We start from the raw sequence: 27,012 nt of genomic DNA, 5'->3' as shown, positions 1-27,012 counted from the left end.
ACTGGGTAAGCTCGGGGACACCAACGTATCTCTGTCCCGTGTACCTGACATGGTACACTTCATTCTCCTTGCATGCTTTGGCATTTTAATGAGTGTTTTTATATCGCTTTACATGCTCATGGGTGTGTTACCTCTAACTATATAGTGTCCTGTTTTTTTCTGTTTCCCTTCATTAAAGCTGGTATTCTTCCGCCTGATGTAGGTGCAGGCAAAGGTAAAATAATTCATCTGCATGACTTTATACATGTGTGAAATTTGCAATGTTAAACATGGCGAAGTGCAGCATGGGTTAAAAAAAAATGATATAAAATGAGCTTTGAAACACCAAACGGAAGAGAAGGTCTTAGAAGATCTTGGCTTTAAAATTAACGTCTAGCTTTGTTTACAAGTAGAAAGCCACACACTGAATTCTACTTACACTGTTTCTCAAGACCTATCCCTGGTCCAAACCCTGATCTTAGCTTCTAGCAATGTGACCGTGGCTGGGTCGGACGGGACCCAAACTGGGCATTGTTGCAAATCCTCCGTGTGGCCACACCACAGGTTCAGGGTTCAGAAATATTAGTCCTGCAGTGGAAACAGCCTGTAAGAACTCAGATCGACCGAGCTGCCCATTCTCACCTGATTTAGCTCTGCTCCTTATAGACACCGCGTACATGTGGCTGACCTTACACTACACCGTCCATTTGGACACCTTCTAACTGGCCCAGGAACCACAGTCTCCGACCACCAGGGCTCGCTCCGAGCAAGTCCTCCGGTCAAGCCCGCATGCTCCATTCCATCTTGTCTTCACCAAACTGCACGAGTCTCTTCCCCCTGGGGGATAGCCAACCTGTACTTTTGTTCTTCTCCGTTTCTCTCGGCTGTCTGGGTGAGAAAGGTTTGTTGGGAGAGCGGGACTCAAATGCCCTGTAATAGGTCTTCCACATGAGGCCCACAAGGGCCTCATTCTTTGGCCCTTGGTTATTGGTCGATCTGTTAGCTTTTCTTTCTTTTTTTTTTTTTAAGTTTTTTGTATTTATTTTGAGAGAGAATGCGTGCGCATGCACGTGGGGGAGGGGCTGAGAGAGCGGGAGAGAGAGAATCCCAAGCAGACTCTGTGCTGTCGTGCAGAGCCCATCGTGGGACTTGATCTCGTGACCGTGAGATTATGATGTGAGCCGAAATCAAGAGTCAGATGCTTCACCAACAGAGCCACCCAGGCACCTCGGTCTGTTAGATTTTTCATGAGCCCGGAGTCCCTGCCACAGGGCACAGTAATCACGTGGCATCCCCTGGCCAGGGCTTGCCTTGGACTTTGATACACTTGAGTGCAAATAGGGAAGAAGGAGACCAAGAGAAATAAGTGCTTTGCCTGAAAATACTCAGGTCTTGTAAGCGTAGGCCTGATACAGATCTCCCATGTTGGCAGAAATCTGCTTATATTCGTAGCCTTGGTAAATTGTAAAATGTAGATCAGATAGAGGTTGAAGTGACTGAATAAGAACTGTAGCCATTTTCAGTAATCTTAATAATGTCGTACGTGTGATTTTAGACTTGGAAGAACAAGGTCGTAAAAACTCAAATGTCCACAACACCGTAGAAAGATGGAGCTCTCTCTTTTACACGTAGGGGCGCCTTGCCTGGGATCGTTACATATCAATTAAAATCCTTGGTTGTGTTACAATAATTCTCTGCTGTGTTCCCCCGGTAACCTTCCATTGAAGCATTCCAGAGAAAGCCTGGCCTCTTTCCCCAGGCAGGGGACGTGCCCCTGGGGTTCTGCCTGGAGCCAGTAGCTGAGTAATTGTGCTATAACAGGGCTGTCTGGGAGGCTTAGTTTTCCACTGACTTGCCATGTTAGAAGAGGGGATGAGTTCCCGGGAGGTGGCTGGGGGCGGGGGGGGGGGGGGGGGGCGGGGGGATTACTCACTGATGTTAATGAATTAAAACCAATTAAAAGAAATTTTTATTAAAATCATTTAGGCTTGGGGCTCCTGGGTGGCTCAGTCGGTTAAGCATCCGACTTCGGCTCAGGTCCTGATCTCGCGGTCCGTGAGTTCGAGCCCAACGTGGGGCTCTGTGCTGACAGCTCGGAGCCTGGAGCCTGCTTCCGATTCTGTGTCTCCCTCTCTCTCTGCCCCTCCCCCACTCATGCTCTGTCTCTGCTCTGTCTCTCAAAAATGAATAAACATTAAAAAAAAATTTTTTTTTAATCATTTAGGCTCTACCATTTAGTGTTACTAACTCGAATTGCGAGTTACTGAGGATTATAGAGTCGAGCAAAAATGGAGTGTCAGAAGGATCGTGACGCCCCTAATGTTGAAATCTGATGTATCTCAGATAAAAAGAGAAATAGTGCTTAAATATTTTTTTTAAAACCCGCACCTAACATGATTTTCTGCCTTGTTTCTTTTAATAGTGCGCTAGTAAGTAAACATTGCTTGCCTAAAGGGATGGCATTTGCCATAACACTTTCAACTGCTCAAGAATAATTTTTATCCTGGGTTCCCCTTCCTTAAAAATATTTTTTTTCAATGGAAGCATGAATTCTATTCTCTTTCTGTTCCTTCTCCATGCAGGTTAGATAGTCCCTGCGAGGAGAGAAATGAAGGTTCCCTATGATCCTTCTAAATTTTAATGTTTTTATGTGTGTTTTAGTTTTTACCTTAAAAACAGATGAAAAACAGTAAGAGAGGAACCGCTGAGAAAAAACATGCATGACGTCCTCCACAGTTGGACACATCAGCCTCTACTGCTTTTAGTTCACCTCTGATTAAAGGGGAAAAGAGATGCCTCTGGGTTTACTTTTTTTTTTTTTAATTTCCTTACAGATTTTAAGAGATGTTAATGAAACCCAAGCCTACAAATATATAATTACAAAAGGATTACTTAAACCGAGAAGTAGAGTCCGGGATAATGCAGTTAGCTGTGCTAATGCCATAGTGACCCTTTCCCTCAACAACCCTTAATTTGAACATGGACACACTCTTGAGATCTTTAGGAGTCCTTTATGTGGCTCTGTGTCCTTATCTGGGTGAAGCCTTCAGCGTCTGTATAAGAGTTATTATTGGTTTGCTGTGTCTGTTCAATTTCTGTGTCCTTTTAAAGGGACAACTTCTGTGTCCCTTTTAAGTAGTTCTGGGGCCTGGGATTCTAGGAAATAGATCTGTGAAGGCATCTATAGAAATGAGCCCAAAACACACAGATAATGGATTTGAGTTCTGGTCTCAGTGCTGCTGATGGATGGACACGGCTTTATCCATTGCCTTTTACTTTCTCACCTTCAGGACCAGTCATCAGAACACTTTTGTGAGGGAACTAGTTGGGGTACGGGAATAGGGAGAGACTAACTGGCAGGTCAGGAACCGAACGTGATTCTTGATGTAATTAGCAGCCGACTGTGGTCAGTCATTTAGGACTAAACAGCGTTGAGCACCGGGGAGCTGGTGACCATTCCTCTCTGTGGTCAGACTCCCACTGAATAATTACACCAGAGTTGGTCCCACCACAACCAGTGAAGTCAAGCAACAAGCTAAAGAATAAACAAAAATCAGGTTTATCGTTTGGCCTGAACAACAACAGCAGAAGGATGATATAGAAGGTTCAATCAGTTCAACAGCGGATGTCTATCTGGCCCATAAAATGCACCAGCCTTTTTGAAGGCACTGTGTAGGTTAGTAAGATGGGTCTTGCCTTTGATATGCTGAAAATCTGGCAGGTGAGACTAACAATTTAAAAAAAAGATATGACACTCCTACTCCTTTGGCTGGCATGTCAAGGAAGTTGATGAGTGGAGAGTAAAAGCAAGGAGCCTTGGAATTTCTGCACTAAAAGTACAATATCTTCTCTGAAGATCAGCTAAGTGAGGGCGCCTGGGTGGCTCAGACGGTTAAGCGTCCAACTTAGGCTCAGGTCATGATCTCACGGTTCATGAGTTCGAGCCCTGCGTCAGGCTCTGTGCAGACAGCTCAGAGCCTGGAGCCTGCTTTGGATTCTGTGTCTCCTTCTCTCTCTGCTCTTCCCCTGCTCACACTCTGTCTGTCTGTCTCTCTCTCTCTCAAAAATAAATAAACATTAAAAAAAAATTTTTTAAGAACAAGCTAAATGCTCTTCTGTTGCAAGTATCTCACTGTGGTTCTGCCTTGACACCTTCAATAAATACACCAAGGCTAAATTCATCAGTTCCATGATTCCAAATTTTTTTTAAGAAATTAATGTTTTGCCTGGGATCTTTGTCACTGATGTTTTACATCCATGTTCGTATTTACTGTGTCTGGTGATGGATCATATTCCTCATCCTATATTCCTTTAAGAGGAAAATCTCTCAGAGACAGAGGGAGACACAGCATCCAAAGCAGGCTCCAGGCTCTGAGCTGTCAGCACAGAGCCTGACGCAGGGCTCGAACTCATGAACCGTGAGATCATGACCTGAGCCAAAGTCGGACGCTTAACCGACTGAGCCACCCAGTCACCCCAAGCATGTAAACTTTTATGTTGAATATGATGTAGCTGGCAGTAAGAAACAATTTCATGACCCAGTTGTGAATTTGAGCGGCTTATTTTAAGAGATTAAGGAAATTGTAAGGATTTCCTGTGGATCGTTCTGAAAGATAACTTGATCCAATTAAATAGATCATAATTATCTAAAAAAATTGTAGTGAACTGAGTCACCAAACTACATATGTTATGCATAGCTAGGAGTCGCTTTTGTTCATGTCGGTAAAAACCAAGGGACAGGATACGTTCCATTTGCATATGTTGTTTTCCTACCACGGCGCTTAAAACTGTTCTGCACCCACAACATGTAAACAAGAGTAATATAGCGAAAGTTATACCTGTAAGTACAAGCAGAAAAGAAGAAAAGTTTGTTCAAATTGGACCTTGACGAAGCAAAAGTCAAACTGACTTAAAAGTAGTCATTTTGCCCTACCGCGCGACAGAATTTTATCAGAAATTGCAGAACGTTTACATTTGGAGGGAGCACCCATTATGTTTCACTATTTAATGTATTCCCAAATCAGGTGCTCTACTTACATCTTGGTCACGCCCACCAGGAGACGGGGCCACTTTAATTTTTAGCCGATGATGAAAACCCCTGCCCCCACCCCAGTGCATCGTGCTGTGTATGTGATAAATTGGGTGGCCGGTGAGCTTTTGTGACAACAAGTGGAATGTTGTCCAGCTTTCTGTTTAGGCCTTTATCATGCAAGTAAATATGTTTAGAAATAACTATTTCTTTAGGAATGGTTTTGAAGGTGAGAGGTTTGAATTGGTAACTTAGATAAATTTGAAGGCATTTAAGTTCACCAAGAGATTCATCTTGTGAGCCTTAAAACACAATCCTTTCCATAGTTCACTTAAACTTGTTAAGGTATAACAATTCTTTTTATAAACATCGTTAGAGAAACTCAGTAGTTTCATAAGGCAAAGTGCAGATAAAGAAAAAGATTTAATTATAGTGGGAATGGGGGCACCTGGCTGGCTCAGTCGGTTGAGCGTCTGGCTTCAGCTCAGGTCGTGATCTCGCAATCTGTGAGTTCGAGCCCCCGTCGGTCTCAGTGCTCACAGCTCAGAGCCTGGATCCTGCTTTGGATTCTGTGTCTCCCTCTCTCTCTCTGCCTCTCCCCTGCTTGGGCTCTCTCTCTCTCTCTCTCTCTCTCCCTCTCAAAGAATAAATAAACATTAAAAAATAAAACTTACAGTGGAAATATATACAATGATGCAGTCTGGATATCTGCTCAAGTTTTCTTTGAGGATATTTTCATGTGGTCTTTCATTTTAATTGATTTATTTGACATGACTAGATTTATAATACCCTAAAATGATAAACCTAAGCATCCTCGGTTTTTGGTGTTAGCATATAAAGAATTTTCCTTTCTTGAAGCATTGAGTGATTTCCAGTTCTTTAAGATATTTAAATTAGTTGTTTTTGCAAATGTCCCACAGGCAAAGAGGAAGGAAGGAAGGAAGGAAGGAAGGAAGGAAGGAAGGAAGGAAGGAAGGAAGGAAGGAAGGAAGGAAGAAATTGTAAATGGTTCTCAGAGCTTCTTTGGGGTAAAGGGTCTAATGCCAGGAACATATCCAGTTTGAGTTGGTACTGAGGGGTCTCTGGTTTTGTGAGTCGAGAGGATGTGTTTGAGACCAGCCCGGGTGAGGAGTGTGCCATGCTCACTGTGGCTCATACTCAGGTGTGATGCTACGGGGCGTTCCACTTGGAAACAGGGGGCCAGTGGGGTTGTGTTATGCGTAGGACCATGAATGTCTTTGTGTGGGGCGCAGTTGGGTTGGGAGTTTGGGTTTTTAATCATCTTTGGCTCTTTATATCAAATGAATGACAGAATTGAGCAGATCACCTTCTAGTCACAGTATAGACAAAAACCCTTACAAAAACAGAGGGAAAAATGACTCTTCACCTACTTTATTTAGGTAATTCAATTTTTGACATCATTTACACATGTAAATTTTCCTTTGGAATTAGGACAGAATTTTTGAAATGCTTTTCAAGCTAAAATAACTCGCTGATAGAGTCACAATTTTTTATGTCAAGGGGGACTGGAATCCAGCAGGATCCTGCAGTCTGACTAGGCAACTGATGTGAAGATGATCGCACTTGAATAGAATAAATTGTTCAAATCGTGCAATTCATTGTTACCACACCAAATTTGACTGCGTAATTTTCGTTATTGGAACGGTATCCTGATACACCAGAAATGATTGAAGTTTCTAAAATAAAGAAAATGTTCATGGGCGATGCAAGAATGTTCATATTAATGCATAAGATGAAAAACAATCCCTGCTTGCTTAAAGAAGGGCTGTGTGGCACACGCTCGCTTTGTGATTTATCATCCGTAGTATTTACGCTCAGTCGCTTGGTGCGTTCTTGAGGAAATGCTGCCTTTGCTGCAGAACCCATAGGCAAAATGCATTTTGTGCATGTCTTTCATTACACGAGCATTATGATTTTTAAAGTCATGGGGCGCCTGGGTGGCTCAGTCAGTTAAGCTTCTGACTTGGACTCAGGTCGTGATCTCACCGTTCCTGAGTTTGAGCCCCGCGTCGGGCTTTGTGCTGACAGCTCAGAGCCTGGAGCCTGCTTGGGATCCTGTGTCTCCCCCTCTCTCTGCCCCTCCCCCACTCACACTCTGTGTCTCTCTCTCTCTCTCTCTCTTTCTCAAAAATGAATGAACATTAAAAAAGGTTTTTTTTAAGTCATGTATCATTTATAAGATCTATAATCACGAGTGGCTTTAAAAAAAGAAATCAAAGGTAATATTCGGCAGCTTATTAAACGACACTTTAAATTATTTATGAGCAAAAATCATAACGTTTAAAGAAAGAGAAAGCCATGCTTCTGCTATTCTGTTCCTTGTGTTTTTGTAAAGACCTTGTGTAAAGAGCTCTAGGAAAGTGGTGCATGAAACTGAAAAGAGGACTATCCATTCACAGTTATTATTATGGGTGCTTTTTGTTATCGATGGCTTTTAACTTCAAAATACCGAAAGCTCAAGGAGACATTTTGTTCGTTTATGGCTAGAATACATAATACATAAGACATAATACACAATACATAATAATAGTAACAGCCTAGCGTTTAGTCACCTCGGATCTACACCGGGTGACTGGTTCTCATGGCTTTTCTCATTCACTTCTTCACCACAGTCCTGTGAGGTGGGCTGGGTGAGTGCCCACTTACACGTCAGGTCACTGGAGTGTCACCCGGCTGGGATGTGAAAGAACTGGGGTTCGAGGCTCAGCCTGCCAGTGCTGGAGGAGAGGCTCTCACTCCACCCATGTCCAGGGTCACAGAGGCCCACGCCCCAAGGGAGACAGGCGGAAACGACCACTTTGTTTGGCACTTGCCACGTCTGTCCAGCTATTCCGGACCCCTGAAGACGCCGATGTACTCCCAGCTTGTGGCCAACCAGAACGAGATGCCACCTGTGACATCAGATTGTGGCTTTTTTTTTTTTTTTTTTTTTGTCCTTGTACAGGACAGAAGGCAAACCCTTGAGAAAACAATTTTTTTTTTTTCTCCAGTGTTGCTATACCAACAATTCCAGCTGCAGCTGGCGGGTAGTTCAAGGTGAACAGCCGTAACGGGTGGGCCGTTGTTGTGTGCCAGCAGTGGAGAGATAGGAGAAGGCCACGGATGTAGCTATGATAAAGAGTAAGTCGTGATTAAGCCCTGGTGACCTTAGTTAACATAGTCCCTCCAGGAGCAAATACCGTTCATCCAACTCCCGTGTCCTCCCACTTTCCCAGCTCTGTCCAGTAGGGCTGCCAGACTGAGTCCAGTGTGAAAGCACACCTTCTACCGCTCGTGCTTCTCCTCCCCTCCATGCTGGGTTCTGACATGTGCGTGTCAGTGCTCGGCATGGTGGCGTACCATTCTGGCTAATGTTTAAACCCTGCCTTAATGAGCTGCTTTTCTCTCTGACTTGTGCTAAATAACTTCAGGAACCTAGATTCAGCTTTCCCCTCTGCTTCGTTCATGAATCTTTTTTTTTTTTTAAGTTCATTTGTTTATTTTGAGAGACAGAGAGAGAGCAAGTGAACAGGAGAGGAGCAGAGAGAGAGAAGTCCAAGAGGGTTCTCACTGTCAGCACAGAGCCCGATGTGAGGCTCGATCTCACAAACCATGAGGTCATGACCTGAGCTGAAATCAAGAGTTCAGGGGCGCCTGGGTGGCGCAGTCGGTTAAGCGTCCGACTTCAGCCAGGTCGCGATCTCGCGGTCCGTGAGTTCGAGCCCCGCGTCGGGCTCTGGGCTGATGGCTCGGAGCCTGGAGCCTGTTTCCGATTCTGTGTCTCCCTCTCTCTCTGCCCCTCCCCCGTTCATGCTCTGTCTCTCTCTGTCCCAAAAGTAAATGAACGTTGAAAAAAAAAAAAAAAAGAGTTCAAAGCTGAACCACCTGAGCCACCCAGGAGCCCCTCCTTTGTGAATCTCCTTACCATGACACCATCTCTGCCTTTTATAGTCTGAATTCTTAAGGTATATTTCTTAATTTTTTCCCCTGGCACAAACTGAAAAACAAATCAGATGAGACCATACGTGGTGTGTGGGTGCTGTGGTTCTTTGCCCCCAGTCCTGTGAGGACCCCACCTCCTCGTCGTCTCTGTCTCCCATCAGCGCCTGTCTTCTCGGATATCATAAAGGATGTGACGCAGATTTGCTTTTACCGGGCCCAACAGGTTTTTTTGGTCAACTGTCTTTGGCCAAGGAAATGTTTTGCTCTTTTTTGTTTTTAATGTTTATTTATTTTTGAAAGAGAGAGAGCACGAGCCAAGGAGGGACAGAGAGAGTAGGGGGACAGAGGATCTGAAGCAGGCTCTGAGCTGTCAGCACAGAGCCCTGTGTGGGTCTCCAGCTGACAAACCATGAGATCATGACCTGAGCCCAAGTCAGACGCTCAGCCACCCGGACTGACTAAGCCACCCAGATGCCCCCGATTTGCTCTTTCTATACATTTCTAACTATTTTAATTCAAGAGGACATTTTTGTGCTTAATGGATTCTTCATAAATAGCTATTTATTAGCTCTGCCTCCTGCACATTATTATTCTAGTTCATGAGCGTTGCCTCAGAGACCTACTCCCACAGAGCACAGGTTATCCGGGAGACATCAAGCAATGTGCTAGCAGAACACTTATTAAAACTGACTTGTATATATGCTAATTTGGATGTAAATTTAAAAAAAAAAAACTGACTTGTAGGAACCAGCAAATTTTATTCCTCTGGCTTATTTTCTTTTTTCATATCCTTTATATTTGTCTTTTTATTTAATGTATTGCTTTATGGGTTGCTCAAGCGTGACCATAATTTTATTGTAAAGATTTAAATAAAGTGAAAATCCTCTTTCATTCTCCTACTTAATCCTACAAATACCTGCCCACTGAAACTCGGATTCAAGAAGAAAAGGCCCCACAGGCTTCAGTGTGTGTGTGTGTGTGTGTGTGTGTGTGTGTGTGTGTGTGTGTGAAGCACAGTGGTGGCCATGACTGGTTTGTACGTGTATCTGCAGTTAAGATGATCTTAGAGTGTTCTAGGAAGAGTTGAAGCCTCTCGTAGCCACTCTGGGCTTTAGATCCCTTCTTATGTGGATGGGAAGTCAGTAGAAGTTCTTTTCACTTACATAATTTTTGTTTAAGTCAACTTCTGGTGCACTAGTGTGTGTTTAGGTGAGCATACGCACGCATGCTCCTGCTGTGTCTGCCTGATCTTAAAGAGTGGGATTGTGAAATATTTGATTCTTTTCTTTTTGGAACATAGAGGTAAAAATTCAAAATCAATTTGGCTGTTCCCTCATCGACTGCCAAAGAAACATTTCCACTTTTTGCATAGTTACACAATAGCCACCTGCCAGCAGGAAGTTCGGCCTCGACAATCGCCACCTTTCTAAGACCATGTCTGTGCTGGCACTTGAGTATCTTGTTGCATGTTGCCCTTAATGGTTGTATTTAATTGGATGGAAAATGTAAAAGCAGATACTATTTACAACAAGGCTGGAAGTGACTGAGCATGCTAAAAACAAGGACTCTTTAACTTCAATCAGATGCTTGATAGACTTACACCAGTTGGCTTGGGGTTCCGTTTTGGAGAAAAAGCACGCCATCAAAGACCAGGTGCAAACTGAAAGAAATGTATTGCCAAGGAGCATGTCACGATAGACTTTCAAAATCTTTTCACCTGTCTCAGGGAAAGTCTCTATAGCATTTTGGTTTTTGGAAAGACTTCTGCAGAGTTGATGTCTGGACGTGTTTTCTGGAATGCATTAGAGCAGTAGAGCATACTGGCTAGTATGAGTTTATTCCCTATGCCCACCTCGAAGGATTAAAGAAGGTGTTGCCCTCAACACAGTGCCGAGCCGATAGTAAGAGTTTCAGAATGTTAGCTGTCGTTATCACTGCCTTCCTCTTCATCTTCGTCATCATGATTCTGGTGTGTGTATGGAGGGAGGGCACTGCCTATACTCCTGCCTTGGTTATATCTAGTTATGATACAACTCAAAACCCCTCTAGCCAATGAGACACAAAGGGAGATTGCGAAAGGCTACTGGCGTTTGATTTATATTCCAGATCACGTATTTCCACTTCTCATTGTATTTCTTAAACACACATACACACGTTCTTCACATTCTTCATACTTGACTTTTAGGCATTTCATTTTTCTCCCTCTACTTTGTGTGGAGAAAAATAAGGCAATGAGGTGCTATTTTGGCAACAGAGAGCTGACCCTGGGATATGTGTAGCCATGTTTGTTTCTGCATCCAGAGATCACATATGCCCAACCCAACCACGTTAAGTGCACTCAAATAAACTCAATCAGATTGAAAGCATGGTATAGGCATGCTTATGAATCAAAAGAAGAAAACCTTTTACTTTGATTATGGTCAAAAAAAATAATAATAAAGGCCTTTAAAAAAAGTTTCGTACCAATTTATTTAAACAAATCCTCACGGGCATGTCTGAATGGCCATTGATGCTGCACTTTGTCCCGTTTGATTGACACTTTTGAATAATACCAGAAATGCTAATTATTCTGTGTTTTTCTTAGGATATTTGCATACTGTGACTAGTTGAATAAGGGGCTTCACATTTATTGACTCAAACAGAATAGATGAAGACAAAGAGTATGTATACATGTGAATGAGTATTTTCTCTTTAAGCTGGTCGTTTATTCCAGTAATGATTTCCCCGATCAAGATGCCTCTCAAAGGCTTTTAAACAGATTCTAAACAATAATGAATATTGAACATCGATCCTTTGAGGGTAAATCAGAGTTTTTCAGACATTTCCAAAAATCTTTTAGAACCAACTCTTGTAAATGAGATAAATAACAAATCTAAGGAATGTTTTAGGTGCAAATTGAGATGTTCTATAAAATAATAAGGCTGGTTATCTTATGTAGACAGGTTTCTTGTGTGTTAAAGCTTTCCGTTTTAAAAGAAGATTTATAAAACATTTTGGAAAATGACAATATCACTGCAATGATATTTTAGCCTCCAAAAGTGGTTCCTTTGAAGAAAAAATACTCCATTAGATGTATACATTCTGTTCTGTTTAAAACTCGGTCTTCCGTTCTTATCGTTGTACTTAATGTACAATTTATCTATAGACGGTACTATTAAAAACTGGCTTGGGACTATGTTTCTATTGAGAATATGTAGTTAAAATAACTGTGAACACAATGTTTAGCAGGATTCGTTAGCATTTGATGGGATTAGCATTCAGATTCCGCTATTTGAATTTTTTTAATTCATGAAGATTTTTCAAAGTTTTTATATAACTCCTGCTTTATCATAACTGACAGATTGCAATGTGGGGCCACGGTAAAATGTATAAAAGCTCGTATACTATGGTAGTTTTTTGCTTCAAGAGACTACACCCGTTCTCATCTCCCCCTTAACCCATTCCCCCCCGACACCACTGACTTGTTTTCCAGCAATGGCAAGCCGACAGGTGGATATTGCGACTCAGGGCTGGTTCATTGGTCTGATGTGTGCCGTCGCTCTTCTCATCTTAATTTTGCTGATCGTTTGCTTCATCAGAAGAAACAAGGGTGGTAAATATCCAGGTAAGAGAGAAAGAGTAAAATTGCCTTATAGTGCTGCATCATTATCCTAAACTAAAATGAAATGATGAGAGTAAATATGTAGGTAGTAATAAGTATATTTTCCCAGAGCCATAAATTTGGATGTTCTGTCCAATTTTTGATCCCTTTTTTTTTTTAAATGGGAGCCTAAACATAGTCAAGGATCAGAAGGTGTTTGGTGGAATAAATTAAGCTGTTCTCTGAAGATATTAGTGATTCTGCTTCCGTAGGCTACACAAAAGTCATAGGTGCTAAAGTCGCACCTACAACCAACAGGCTGAAGGGGAAGGTTCATGGAAGTCTTCTGGACTGAGTCTTGATATCATGATGTGTAACATTGCTTTTCCTCTCCCGTTAATGTTTTGTTCAGTTTAGTGGTTCTGATGAATTTCTATTTACCTGGCCATTTCCCCGTCAGTGACAAGAAAACAAAACATCTGCAAAAGAATAAGATTTGCTAAAATGACTTGTAACCTTGACTATTGTAAATAAATAGATTAGTCCAATAGGGGAGAAATCACAGAAACTTAAAACTTATTCCTTCATCAGTAAGATGCATACAGGAAGTCAACTTTATAGGTTAACAAATGTTCATTCTATTAGGTTGTCTCAGAGAGACGAAAACAGCAAAGTATATGTGTGGCCACATAACACATCTGGCTGTATAACATCCCGCTGTGTGTAGAATCATTTTCCACCGCCACACATCTCAGAGAGTGCACTCTTTAAAATTTTCAATAGGGAAACGCAGAATCAATAGATAATATTATCGCTTTGAAATGTTTTAGTTAAGGAAAAGGAAGATGCTCACGCTGATCCTGAAATCCAGCCTATGAAGGAAGACGATGGCACTTTTGGAGAATACAGGTGAGCACTGCTTCGCAGACTCCCTTCACCTTCCCTTCCCTGCACAGACTGTCTGCTCATACAGACCTCATCCGACGGGATTCGGCCAGGAACAGGTTCTGTGGCCTTTCATATTTTCCTCAAATATTAGTTTAGAAACACTTCCATGTCTAAATGTTTACGCATCCCTCACGATGAAAATATTCCCACTTTTCATCAAGAGATAAATTTCCATTTTGGTCATAGGTTTGACAATGAAGTGTCTTCCACTCTGCCATATTTTCCCAGAGGCATTGCTGCTGTACTGATCAAACCAGGAAAAGCTGGTGTGTTAGGATAAGAGTTAAAACAACAATAAAGACCCTACAAGACCTGCATTCCACAGGATACGACACCTGCCATTTTCTAAGTAGTACATTTATAAAATTGGTGTCACTCTTTCTACTCCTGGATTTGATGCTTGTTTTCCAAAACAAATATCTACATACCCTGGCCATTAATCATAAAAGGATGATAAGGTTGTTTTAGAAGCTGTAAATTATTAAGAATATCATAGCCCTCTAGCCTGTGTGTTAACTCACACAACTCTGATAATACATTCTTGGCTTGGCTTCATTTTTAACATAGCCTATGTGCTGAGTAATGAAAAAAGAGAGACAGGAAGAGAAACTCTTTAAAGATATTCTTGCCTAAGAGTTACTTGCCTTTTTAAAAAGAGATAAAAGAGCTAATTGATTATTTTAAGTTTAAAATAATGTTTAAAAACAGAAACTATGTATTCATTAAAAAAATTGGGATTTGGGTGGCCCAAAAGAACACTTCTATTTATAAAATGCTTTTTTACACCTTGCTTTTTCCTTCTATGATGCTCTTGATTATAAAATATATATATTATATAAACATATTTATATATCATAAAATATAATAAATTAATATAAATATAAAATAATAAATATAAAAATATATAAATTATATATTTTTTAAAATATGCACTGAGTCCAAACTGAGCCTTTTTTGGCAGAAGAAAAGGCTTTTAGGTAACAAAATATTTCACTATTATGATTGCCAGGTGACATTTATAGAAAATTGTGCTAATTTCCACCCATCTCTAGAGCTCATTTTTGGCATTTCCATGTCAATATCCCGAGGGGCTGAATAATGCCAAGCATACGAAAATAGGATAACTGATTGAGAAAAACCATGTCTTTTGGACAAATTTGGTTTCGTACCAGTTTCCATGCAGTCGCAAGTTTAGCCTTTGTGTCTCGGCACCTAAGCCTTCATACACTCTGATCTTCTCTTCAACAGAAATGATTATGATTCGTAAAGCTTCTCAGAATGTCTGTATCTCACGATACAGAAAGATGTCTAATGAGGGTTGTCTTGGTGTCACCAGTTGACCCTGGGACTCAGTCTGTGGAAAGCTCACGGGCCACCTCTGCCCACTCCACACTACACGGTAGGGCAGCCGGCAGATGGCCATAGCCTAGGAAAGCCACGTCTGATCTTGGATGAGTTGCAATCCCAGCTGATTTCATTCACTCTACTACATGTTTTTCCTGTACAGCAGGTGAGGTGATGATTACTAGGAAACTTCTTTTTAGATAAAGTTGTTGTGGCTAGATTTCTACACAAGTTATGCACACCACTCCCTTATTGTGATGAAGCGAAATCTTTATGGTAGCGTGAAACAACTCCGCATTTGCATGAATTGGAAATAAACCCTTGCACCTCGTACATTCGTCACGTGGTGATGGATTCCTGTCATACATTATCACGCTTAAGTGAATCCGGCGATGTACTGCTCACCTCGTGGGTCTCAAATGTCAGCTCGTGGTTACACGGTCTGATGTCATGTGACTTTCTCAGGGCAACCATGCTGCTTACTCCAACAAGACGTGATTGAAATCGAGGTTGAATGAGAACCAGCTTGGAATCAAGAAATTGTTAGTTTTACTGTCCACTCAGCCATTACCTTTGATTCCTTTAGGTATGGCACTTAACTTGTCTGGGTCTCAATGTCTTTCATCTGTAAAATGATACAGTTGTTCAAATATTAGATGATCACCGAAGGTTGCTAGTTCCATGATTTCTAACCTCCTCCACGAGATGTCTACTCACAACTTTTAATATGATTTGGGGTTCCAGAGCGGTACATGGCAAGTATTTGGTGACTGGCCTCATTATCACTGTGTTTACATTCATTTTATTTTACATTTACACTTATCATATTTCTTTGTCATGGTGTTGATGCACATGTGATATGTTTGTGAAGCGTTTTTACATGCCTTGAGTTTCTCAGAAGAGAAAGACTTTTCTTTGGGCCTGTTGAGCACAAATCTGTTGGTTCGTGTGTGAAGACAAAAACATTTGTCACACATATAATTACGCTGATGTGGGAGATGCCAAGGGAAGGTTCTGACGGGTGTCTCAACTGAAAACACAATTTAGTCATTTTCTTTTTTACCAAGACTGAAAGTCCTTAAGGACAAGCCCACAAGTGAAATCACTTTCCCAAATACCCAGCTGCCCTTTGCTACAGATACGGCTTTATCCTGTGACTTCCTGACACTACCTCAGAATTTTTTCCCTTTGGATTCTTTTCTACTTAAAAAAAAAAAAAGTCGTTTAGTTTTTTGGATGTTACAATTAATGAAAATAGTTCCAACTATTTATTCCAACAGATACCTTTTTTTTTTTTTAAATAATACATTTAAGTGTCATTCTCCTTCCTAAATCACCAGGGTCCCTTCTCTGTTTTGCACCTTCTGGAAGTTTTGAGCTTTGTATTATTTATTGATTCTTATTCTTTTTCGTTCTGAAAACAAATTAATACGCTGATCACACACCGACGCAGACAAAATTAGGGGCTATTACCAAATGTAAATGAATTCCATTTATGATTTGCTCATTCTCCAGCGTGAGGCTGAAACAGCCTCGACATGGTGGGCTCTCAGCCAGAGGGTTTTTCATAGTGCAAACAGGGATGGAACTTCAATGGCCAAATTTGATTTTTTTTTCCCCATAAGCTGTAACCTTGTGCCCTGACTCCAACTCCCACCCCCAAGCAGTTACCCTCTGGTGGAAGCCTGCAGCTTGCTTTGTTTGTTTCTTTAATTATACAGACAGTAGGATCTGCATCCTTACTAGCATATAGAAAAATCAGAGAAACAATGCAACCAACCGTGTAAGTATTTTTTTTTTAATTGTCTAGATCCATTCCTTTAAAAACCAGAATGACCCTAGGTCATAAACCATATGGCCATGGTACTTGAATTCATAGCATAAATGGAGGCTGTCTGCACAGGGATCTTGCCATTCGAGTAAACATGATCCTGTTGCAGGCATGCTAACCCGTGCTCCTAAGGCTTGAATGATACGAAGGTGTGTCATGTTTGATTTGCTATCTGCTTCCAATGTATTCTGCTCACAAACGTAAACTGGTATGTGAACAGTATAAATCGTGACGGACTTTTAGAGGGAGTGTTTGGGTCACGAAGGTCAATCTAACGGCAGTGTGATTTGGCGGTAGGAGGATCGTGACCACAAGAGAAACCGAATGATCACAAATGTACCTGTTGTTGCTGAATTTTAACTCAATAGACATTCCTTGGGTCCCTCCTGTGTGCATAACCCTGAAGTATTACTGAAACAAAGGTCAACTCCTTCAAATTCATTCCTAGGGAAAGAGAGAGGAAGAAAATATATAATCTAGTGCTTTGTCTGACATCATGAAATTCATTAAGAAGGAATGAAAATTTCCCCATGTTAGAATTCTGGGAAATTTTCTAAAATGCCCACCTGTCTTTTATTTTTATTTTACAATGAATTCTTTCATTCAACCAGTATTTATTGAGTGCCTACTGTATGCCAGGCTGTGGGGATAGTAAAAACAATAGAATGTTAACCTCCCTAGCTTATAGTCTAGCAAGGGACACGGGAAAGTAAAAGACCAATCTGAGCACTGTGGGAAAAGTTCTATGAAAGGGATATAACTCAGGTACCGGGGAGCAGGGGCGGGAAGCCAAGGCCAACTGGGTGGCACGGAAGGAGGGTAATGTGAGAAGCCTTCCCAGAAGAAGCGGTGTCACAGATGAGTTTTGATGCTGTGATGTGACCCTTTCTTTCCACTGCTCAACCATCTTCATTCTTGGCCATGAGTATCAAAAATATATTCTGTAGCTACATGTGCTATGTTGTGGCTATTTTATGACATATTTTGAAATTTGTTTAATCTTTGATGTCCTAGGCTAAGAGTTCACTAACATCTGATGCCTCCTGTCCTTAACATCTCTCATAAAACGTGGTTGAATATTTTTAAGCTTTGACTACTGTGTAGCTAAATAAGTATATGGCTTTTAAATCATCCCCCATAACCAATTCCTCTCATTTGGGACAATTCCCTTGACATCATGTCAAAAACAGTTTGTTTACTATTTCATTATAAAATTCATCTTTTAAATTTTTTTTTCAACGTTTATTTATTTTTGGGACAGAGAGAGACAGAGCACGAACGGGGGAGGGGCAGAGAGAGAGGGAGACACAGAATCGGAAGCAGGCTCCAGGCTCTGAGCCATCAGCCCAGAGCCTGACGCGGGGCTCGAACTCACGGACTGCGAGATCGTGACCTGGCTGAAGTCGGACGCTTAACCAACTGCGCCACCCAGGCACCCCATAAAATTCATCTTTGAGGGGCACCTGGCTGGCTCAGTCAGGAGAGCATGCGACTCTAGATCTGGGGGTTGTGAGTTCAAGCCCCATGTTGGGTGTGGAGGCTACTTAAAATTTAAAAACTTTTTTAAAATTCATCTTTGAGTTGAAAAGCAGCAAGTACTAATACAGTGCTTCAACACGGACTTGTACCTGAGTTGTATCCCTTTCGTAGAACTTTTCACAGTCATCACATCTGGAAACTTCTGAGTTGTGTGTGTTACACAAGGTATTTCTTAGAAAGAAAAAAAAAATCTCTCTGAGGTGGGGGCCTGGAATGGAGAGAGGAGATGTGATAGCAGATAGATGAGTACTCATATTTTGGGGGCATAAATCACGTGCCAGTACTGTTCTGGTGCCTCGTACAATTTTTCCCCCATTTAGCCATATTCTAATTGAAGTATGACATTACATCCCACCACTTTTTTTTTTTCGAGTTTATTTGCGAAAGAGAGCACTTGAGCAGGTGAGAGGAAGAGGGAGAGAGAGGGAGAGAGAATCCCAAGCAGGCTCCACTCTGTCAACACAGAGCCCTGTGTGGGGCTTGAACTCACGAACTGTGAGATCATGACCTGAGCCAAAACCAAGAGTTGGACCCTCAACCGACTGAGCCGTCCACGTGCCCCCATCACACCACTTTTTAAAAACCAGTCTTAGGAAGATGTTGAGCTGCCTTTGAACCACTTTTCCTAGAAAGACTCTGTGGATAGAGCACTCCTCTCCTTTCCTTCTCTTCTTTCAAGCACAGCCCATGTTGCTATAGATTTTCTCTCATCCACTATGATCATTAAGTTGCAATGGATGTTTCTAGGGAGCTCCTTCTTGGCTCGCCATTATTCATAACTGATAGGGACTGTTTGTGTAACAATCCAAATGAATCAGCAGGAAGATATTACAATTAATAAAAAGAGTTTAGTGATGTTGCCTGACATAAAATTAGGGTGAAGTCAGTTGTATTTCTGTATACCAGCGAACAGTTGGAAAGTAGGATCTGAAAAATGATCTCAGCTATGATAGCATAAAAATATGATGTAGGAATAAAGCCAGCAAAAAGATCTCCCAACTATTTCAGGGCCCTGTGTTACAGTCCACTGACTGATTTGTCCGTCCCTGCACCAAAACTACACTATCTTAGTACTATAACTTTTAATAAGCCTTGATATCTGATAAGTCAAGTCCCCCAACTTTGTTATTCTTCTTCAAGAATTTTTTAGGTATTCCTGGCCTTTTCATTTATACACATGCAGCTGAGAGTCAGCTTGCCAAGCAAGATCCACAGAGAAACCTGCTGGGTTTTTATTGGCAGTAAATTGAATCTAAAGACCAATATAAAGAGGGTTAACGTATGTAACGATACTTTGAGTCTTCTTGTCCACCATTATGGTAAATCCCTCCATTTATTTAGCTCTTCTTTAATAACAATAAAACTTTCATTTTCTTCATAGGGAACTTAAAGCATTTTTGTTGGATTTGTTCTTATATACTTCATATTTGTGTGATATAATTGGAATCGTTCTTTTAAATTTCATTTTCCAATTATTTGCAAGCATGGGAATAAAACGGACTTTTATGCTGGTATTGTATTAAGCAACATTACCAAACTCTCTTTTTATTCTAATGGCCGCCTGCATATTCTTTTGGACGTTTTACATACATGTAACCATACCAGTTATGAGTAATGACAGTTTTCTTTCTTCGTAATAGTATACCTTCCATTTCTTTTTCTCCGCACATCACTTAGTACTTTCAATGCAGTTTTGGTTAAAAGTGACAATAGTACGCATCCCTACTATTTCTGATACCAAACAGAAATTGTCAACACTCACCATCAAAGATGGTGAAACTAAGTGTCTTGCAAATACCCAGGACATTCAAGATACTTGCTCTTCCTAGAGTATCGACATTTTTATTGTGAATGGGTGTTGAATTTTACCAAACACCTCTTCCTGAATCTACTGAAATGATCATAATATATTGTTCTTCTGCGAAAATGGAAAACTATATGAATTGAAGTTTTAATGCTGAAACAAACTTCCATTCCCTGGAATAAACCCAACTTGGTCATGATATGGTATCCTTCCGGTAGATTCCCGAATTCCATTTGCTCTTGATGTCTTTGGGATTTTCACATCTCTGTTCCTGAATGAGATTAGCCTGTAATTTCACTTTCCCCAAGTGTTCTTGTAGGTTTTAGGTATCAGGTTATACCAGATTCGTAAAATCATTAAAGGAGTGGTTCCTCTGATCTAGCAAACTTAACATGTCCAAAACTGAACCACTGATCTTCCGTCCCAAACATGCCGTACTCCCCAGTAAGGGTAATTCGATCCTTTCTGTTACTCAAACTGAAAATCCTGGTGTCCTCTTTTTCTCTCTTATTCCATATCCAATCCATCAGAAATCCTTTTGGTGCTACTTGCAAAATATGTCCATTATCTAGCCACTTTCTGCCGCCTCGGTGTTCCGCTCTTGTCCAGGCTCACAGTCCAGTCTCCTGTGTTTTTGCCCTAGTCGCCTCGGCCACCTTGAGCAGGGGTCGGCAAACGTTTTCTGTAAAGACCCCACTCGTAAATATTTCAGATCTTACAGGCCGCAGGGTCGAAGCTGCAACTCTACATGTCTGCTGTGGGGAGTGCAGAAGCAGCCACACACAATACAGAGGAAATGGCGTGACCCAATTTTGCTGTAGGTTACCAAGGCCCGCCCTCCAGGCTAGGCTGTTCCCAACACTGATGACTGTAATCCTTCAAACCCTAAGTCAGCTCTTGTCACTCATGTGTTGAAAACCTCCCAATCGCTTTCCATCTCACTCAGAGCTAAAGACAGAAGCCTTCCAGTGTCCCCTGGAGGGCCCGGATCTAGCCCTGCCACCTTCTACTTTAGCTCTTCTCTCTCTGTCTGTCTCTTTCTCTCTCTCTCTCTCTCTCTCTGTCTCCTTCGGTACCAGCCACACAAGCTCCTCCCGGTTCCCAGAGTGCACCAGGCTAGCTGATGCCTCAGGGCATTTGCACTGCTTGCTACTCCTGCCAGAATGGCTCTCCCTCCACCTATCCACCTGCCTACCTCAACTCTTTTAAGTCTTTGGTCGGCTGTCACTTCTAATGAGGCCTTCCCTGGATACCCTATTTAGCGTCAACCTCTACACCCTCCCCTGACACCTTTCATCCTCTTTCCTCAGTTCCGTGTTTTCCATAGCACTAATCACCTTCTGACACACTATGTAACCAATATTTCAATACGTTATTTTCCATGTTTTCCCCTAGTAGAAGTAAGCTTAATGAATTCAGGGCTTTAGTCTGTTTTGTTTGCTGCTATATCCCCAAGGACTAGAACATTACCAGTGTAGGCACTCAATAAATATTTATTAGATATATGAGTGGTTGAATGGGGGGAGAGGTGGCTGGATCAAAGAAATACCGTAGTGTGATCCTTGGAACACTAGCTGTCTGAAGTAGAGCTTGGAATCCAGGTGACAAAGACCTGCTTATTATTGAACACTCCAATGGACTTAAGTGCCTCACCAAGTCATGAGCAATGTTTCACAGGAAGTCTTCAGACAAAGCCTAGAGGTTAATGACTACAGATGTGCACGTTATTACTCGCAGTAGATCGGAGACGAGCTGCTCTCTCCCCTGAAGTGCCCCAAACACGGGCCACCCCGAGGTCCTGTGATACCTCCCCGGTTGTTGATTAGCAGTGCGGATAATACTGTTGGTTCAGTGTGTGACAAGAACTTGTGTCTTGTTGCAACTGCTAATTTTCAAGAGCAGACACCTGTGTCCTGTTAAGCAAGTGTAAGTTTCCAGTCTTGAGATCTGCTTCTTGGAGAAAGACTGAAAACCCCGGTAGGCATTATTGGCCAAACCGCCAGAATATTTGTGCCTCTTGAGATGTTTGTATCTTGCCTAGAAAAAAGTCACTGTCAGAGACGGAGTGGGCGGTAAAGCTGTGGCACAGATTTTTGGGCAGCACAAAAATTGCTGGGTGAAATACTACAGCTGAGGCAGCCTCTTTTTGACCTGAAGCCTCTTCATTTTTACTAATATTGCTTATGTCTCCTCTTTGGCCTTGCATTTTTGCTCCTGGAAAGGAAACAAAATACTCTCATGGCCTTCTTTCTTTTTCTTTCTTTTTTTTTTTTTTTTTCCAAACCCACTGTTCCCTATTAAAGAGTAAGTCACTGTGTGTACCTAATTACACGACCGGATGGGCAGGTGTTCGAAAACCTATTCTCCAACTTCCAGATGTTGTGCTTAGGGATTTAACAGAGACGTAAGAAAAAAAAAAATCGGGTTCTATAATGTGTTTTAAATTATGAGCCTTAGATCCCCATCCAACACAGATAGGCTACATAAGACACCGGGAGAAGAGTAGACTGAGATAAAATAAATGAGCACAGCAAATGTTTGCTTTGACATTTTTTGAATCGCTCATACTCCTTAGGAATATATTGACCTGCCAGTAATAGTACAAATGTAATGCTTTGAAGTGAAATTGTGTCTGTCTCCAAATTAATCAACCTTTACCTATTAACTAAAATTCTTACAGAAAAAAAAAATACTGTTTACTATCAGTATAAGGATTTTGCTTTTCTTCTTAGGCTATTTTCACTTGTTTCTTCTGCATCCTTTTAATGGAATGTATAGGTCTCTTGAAAGGTAAGGTTAAAGTTTACAAGTCTGGCCTGCACTCGATAACAAAATGATTCAAAAAGCAGGATTTTGCTTCCTCGTGCTCAGAAAAAAAAACAAACGAGAAAACCCTCATATTTCACACTTAACCAAAATCATGCGCCATTCATCTCCAAGGAATTCAGAGATCTCACACAGTTTAACCTACTAACTACTCTACTTGCCATAAGCTTTTGACTTCTTTGAATTCAAAATAGGGATGATTTTCAACTTTTCTCCATTCTCCCTTTGTTAATGCTTGTGACTGTTTCTGAACTGCTTCCAAATCAGGAGCGAGAATGTATCATTGACATTGACATGCGCAGCGAGAAGCCATCCGCCTCCTGAAGGCTTTGTGATTAAACCATTGCTGCACCTGATTTTCATCCCAACCACATCCCAGTCATTGGAGTCAAGCTGACGATTAGACTTGACTTGAGAAGCTCAGGACTCCGCGCGCTTTGTCATAACCTGCATGCATGACCCGTAAGAACAAAGCACTTCGCCTCAATGCCAATCCTGATGAAGATGTTTTCTCTGTCTTCCAGTGACGCAGAAGACCACAAGCCTTTGAAAAAGGGCAGTCGAACACCTTCAGACAGGACGGTGAAGAAAGAAGATAGCGACGATAGCCTAGTTGACTACGGAGAGGGGGTGAACGGCCAGTTCAATGAGGACGGCTCCTTTATTGGACAATACAGCGGTAAGAAGGAGAAAGAACCCGCCGAAGGAAACGAAAGCTCAGAGGCACCTTCTCCTGTCAATGCCATGAATTCCTTTGTTTAACCCACAAGCCCTTTGCCAATTATCCCATTTCTCTAGAATGTTCATCCTAAGCACTTGTTTGTCTGCCTTCTCATACTATGAACTCAGGGGCAGACAGTGCGTGTTCTGCCGTGTGTTAATATTATGAGAATAGCTAAAACAAGAATGCGACTCCGTCAGATGATTTGTTAATGTGAACTGCAGTGCAAAGTGCATCCTTTGTCACTCAAAATAGGCATCCTTGGTTTCCGCAGAACTGATCAAAATAACACAGCCTCATCAACGGATCGTGTTACTTCCTCTTCAGGACACAGTTCAATATGATGCATGAAATAATGCTACACACTTAAAGGAACACCTGTGTATGTTATTAAAACATAGTTGGAGACTCGGTCTATCCTATCATCGGCCGAACCCCGAAATATGAATTCCGTTTTCATTGTCAAGAGTGTAACTGTAGTATTCTCTAGAACTTCAATGTCTTTGTGGACATTGTTGTGAAATTGGTGACTCTGTGTCTAGCTGTCTAGTCTTTTTGGGAGACTGTTAGCAACAGGATGTACAGTATATACTTGCTAAATGAGTTAATTGTGACAGTCGCATTTGCTGATGCTTTGCTGAGACTCTGTTACCGGCCTTCGCTCCTGTTACTTCCTAGCCTTCTTAACCCTCCGGGTGTTACAGCAGTACAGTGTTCTACTTTTTACATTCATCTCCGCGTTCAGTTGTTTTTAGGCATAAGCAATGTGTATTGCAATGCATTTTGGCACTTAGGCCAGGCTGAAAGAATCAAAAACGAATCACTCCACTTAAGTTTCAAAAATGACTCCAGAAAGCACAGGGCAAGAGACACGTACAGTGCCTTCAGACAACAAGCATTCCATAACACGCTGCCTTCTTTCTCCGCCGGGACGGTCGCCTCGGAGTCCCAGCTTACTGTCAGTGTCCAAAAGTAACTTTTCCAAAGCAGAGACCATGAAAACCGCAATGCTGAAAGAAAGGAGAGGTGAAAATGAGATGAATAAGACAGTTTATTTTAAGGAGCATTTCCCCGTCTGTACAGACAGAAAAAGCTTTAGCACCAACTGGAGCACATGACGATTCGGCGGTCTTTTATGGTTTCTGTTAAAGTCAGTTCGGTCAGAAGGCTGTCAGTTGGGTAGAGAATTTTTGTAAAACATAAGCTATCCCCACACCAGAAGCATAGGACAGTATGCCAACAGGAATGTTATTCTCCGGGCCTTTACGTAGGGGGCAACTTTTGAAACTCTCTGCAGCATTAAACAACGTGTATGCAAATTGCTAGGACACATTTCCGAATCTCAGAAATCTGACACGTGCTAACGAGGCCAACAGTCAAAGGGATTCCACCCGCAGTTTCAGACATCAACATACCCATTGTACCGTATCCATAAACGAGATCTCTCAAATGGTTTACCTCCAAATATGAAGTCCTCTAACAACCTATGGTTGAAGGAATGCTCCGTTTCATTTGCCAATAAATTGGTTTCTCATAACTTGCATCAAGTTTAATTTTAAGTGAAGCTTTTTATATGTAGATATTTTGTTGAATTTGTAAATATACCTAAAGTGTAGATGCTATATGCATAGAGGTGTTACAGACAAATAAACCTGCAACCCATGTTGATGTTGTACTGTATAAGAAGTTAGCTAATTAATACAGTGCATGGGATTGGAAAGCATTTACTTAAATACCTTGTGGGTTTTTATTTTCCCTTTTTGCTGTGAAACTGAAATAGTGATCTATGCTACATATTGACAGCAAGTTTCTAGAAATCTTCAGAGCTTTGCCTGTGGGGCTCAGTAGGCCTATTTCCGGCACCTTTGCTGTTTATAGGTAAAGCACAATTTGAAGTAATCCCAGGTAAAGATGGTCCTACATAATCCCACGCCTCCATGTTCGCTTCTCACAGACCAGCCGTTCTAATGGAAATACAGAAAGACAAACCAGGCTTGCCTTGGCATCAGAGAGCACAAAGATAAAAGTTACTTTACATTTGCCGATGTCTGGGAGGGGGAGGGAGGCATTACAAGTACAGTTTTTACTCTCCCATCATGGTAGGCGCGAAATTTATCTGTGCATGAAGGAAGGGGTCACTTCTGTAATAGGGCAACGGATTTTGTATTAAAGATTAAGTGTGGTTTTAAAAGTCCCTCTCTCTTTTGTAATCAGTCATGTTCTTCGTGGAGTGTGAAAGTGCAGGTAGCGGTCTGTGTAACGGTACAGGCGGATGTGACTGGATTTCCATCAAAAAAAACCAAAAATCACTATTAAACAGTCTTGATCTCTTTGTGATCTTTAACTTTTGCAACCATGTATTTCCTAATGTTTTAAAAGAGTGCAGATTTTTATTTTTACTTTTGAAAGGCCGTTATAGGCACAGAAAATGAAACACAAAACCAAACACGGTATAAAACGGAGCTAATAAAATAGGGGCGTGCCGGACAGAATTTGAATGGAAAGCGGGTGGAGAGTCTGAGAACTCGGGTGCTGCTTCCTCTCCTGAGGCCCGACTTCCACGGGCCAGGTTCCCCGGTGCCCGCCGTCAGCCTGTCTTCCGCGTGCCTGGACCTCCACCATCCTCATGGGCCACTTGGGTTCCTTCACCTCTCCCTCTTGGTGAGGTGGTCTGTGCATTTACAAGTCGTACGGGTATGTCATCTACTCCCTTCTCTCCAGCCCCCGCTGTTCTCCTTGTCTCCAACCTGCCCAGCTCGGCAAATAGCCAAGGCCCGGTTTGTTCCTCTGTTCCACCGCCTGTCCTTATTCACCTGTCCCTGGTCCCGCCTTTCCAGACACGAGCCTGCTGGCACAGAGCCGCCCCTCCCTATAGTCACTCTTGGATAACAACACATTATACAAGTGGGCTGTAAAATGCTATATAGATCTTAGCATTTCTAAGAGCGTTCCCTCTGAACACCAGATTGGGACCTCCCGTCCACACATGGGCCAGATTTCCAGTCCACACCTGCAGGCCACATCACCAGTCACAGCTGCGTAGCAAGGAGGGGCTGGCCTGTGAAAGCCTGACCACAAAAGTGGTCCATTGATGCCTTCCTGTTCCGACACTTTATAATGGCCCTGATTTACTTTTACTTTTTATTTTTATTTTTTTATTGTGTTTATTTTGAGAGAGGAAGAGAGAGAACGTAAGGGGGCAGAGAGAGAGAGAGAGAGAGAACCCCAAGCAGGCTCCACACCATCAGCACACAGGCCAGTGTGGGGCTTGAACCCAAGAACCTCGAGACAATGACCTGAGCCAAGATCAAGAGTCAAGAGTCAGACGCTCAACCAACTGGGCCACCCAGGTGCCCCCTGACTTACTTTTAATGCCTGTTTCTGGAAATGCCTTGTGGAGGCAAGGGAGAGAAATGCAAACTAAGAAGTCGCATCCAAACTAAGCAGATTTCTCCCTGTCACGAGATCG

General features: G+C 42.0%; 1 protein-coding gene across 21 annotated transcripts in view; it reads left to right on the top strand.

The window, feature by feature from the left end:
- Positions 1–25,737, top strand: part of NRCAM (neuronal cell adhesion molecule) — a 288,233-nt gene extending 262,496 nt beyond the window's left edge. For 10 of the 21 annotated variants that reach the window (XM_086696974.1, XM_086696970.1, XM_086696969.1 and 7 more), the window contains 3 exons: positions 12,423–12,554; positions 13,361–13,439; positions 23,347–25,737. In XM_086696974.1, coding sequence (XP_086553100.1) covers positions 12,423–12,554; positions 13,361–13,439; positions 23,347–23,584 — 449 coding nt within the window. In that variant the 3' untranslated portion in view covers positions 23,585–25,737. Of the gene's footprint in view, positions 1–178; positions 215–12,422; positions 12,555–13,360; positions 13,440–16,543; positions 16,606–23,089; positions 23,304–23,346 lie in introns of those variants that run through there. The other 11 variants (XM_086696976.1, XM_086696975.1, XM_086696963.1 and 8 more) reach the window with 3 other exon arrangements.
- The last annotated feature ends 1,275 nt before the right edge of the window (positions 25,738–27,012 follow it).

The sequence above is a fragment of the Puma concolor genome, chromosome A2, assembly GCF_028749965.1.
Source record: "Puma concolor isolate L17-30 chromosome A2, mPumCon1.1.hap2, whole genome shotgun sequence".
Taxonomy (NCBI): domain Eukaryota; kingdom Metazoa; phylum Chordata; class Mammalia; order Carnivora; family Felidae; genus Puma; species Puma concolor.
The sequence above is the reverse complement of the archived record's forward strand: the minus strand, read 5'-3'. Positions and strand labels throughout refer to the sequence as shown.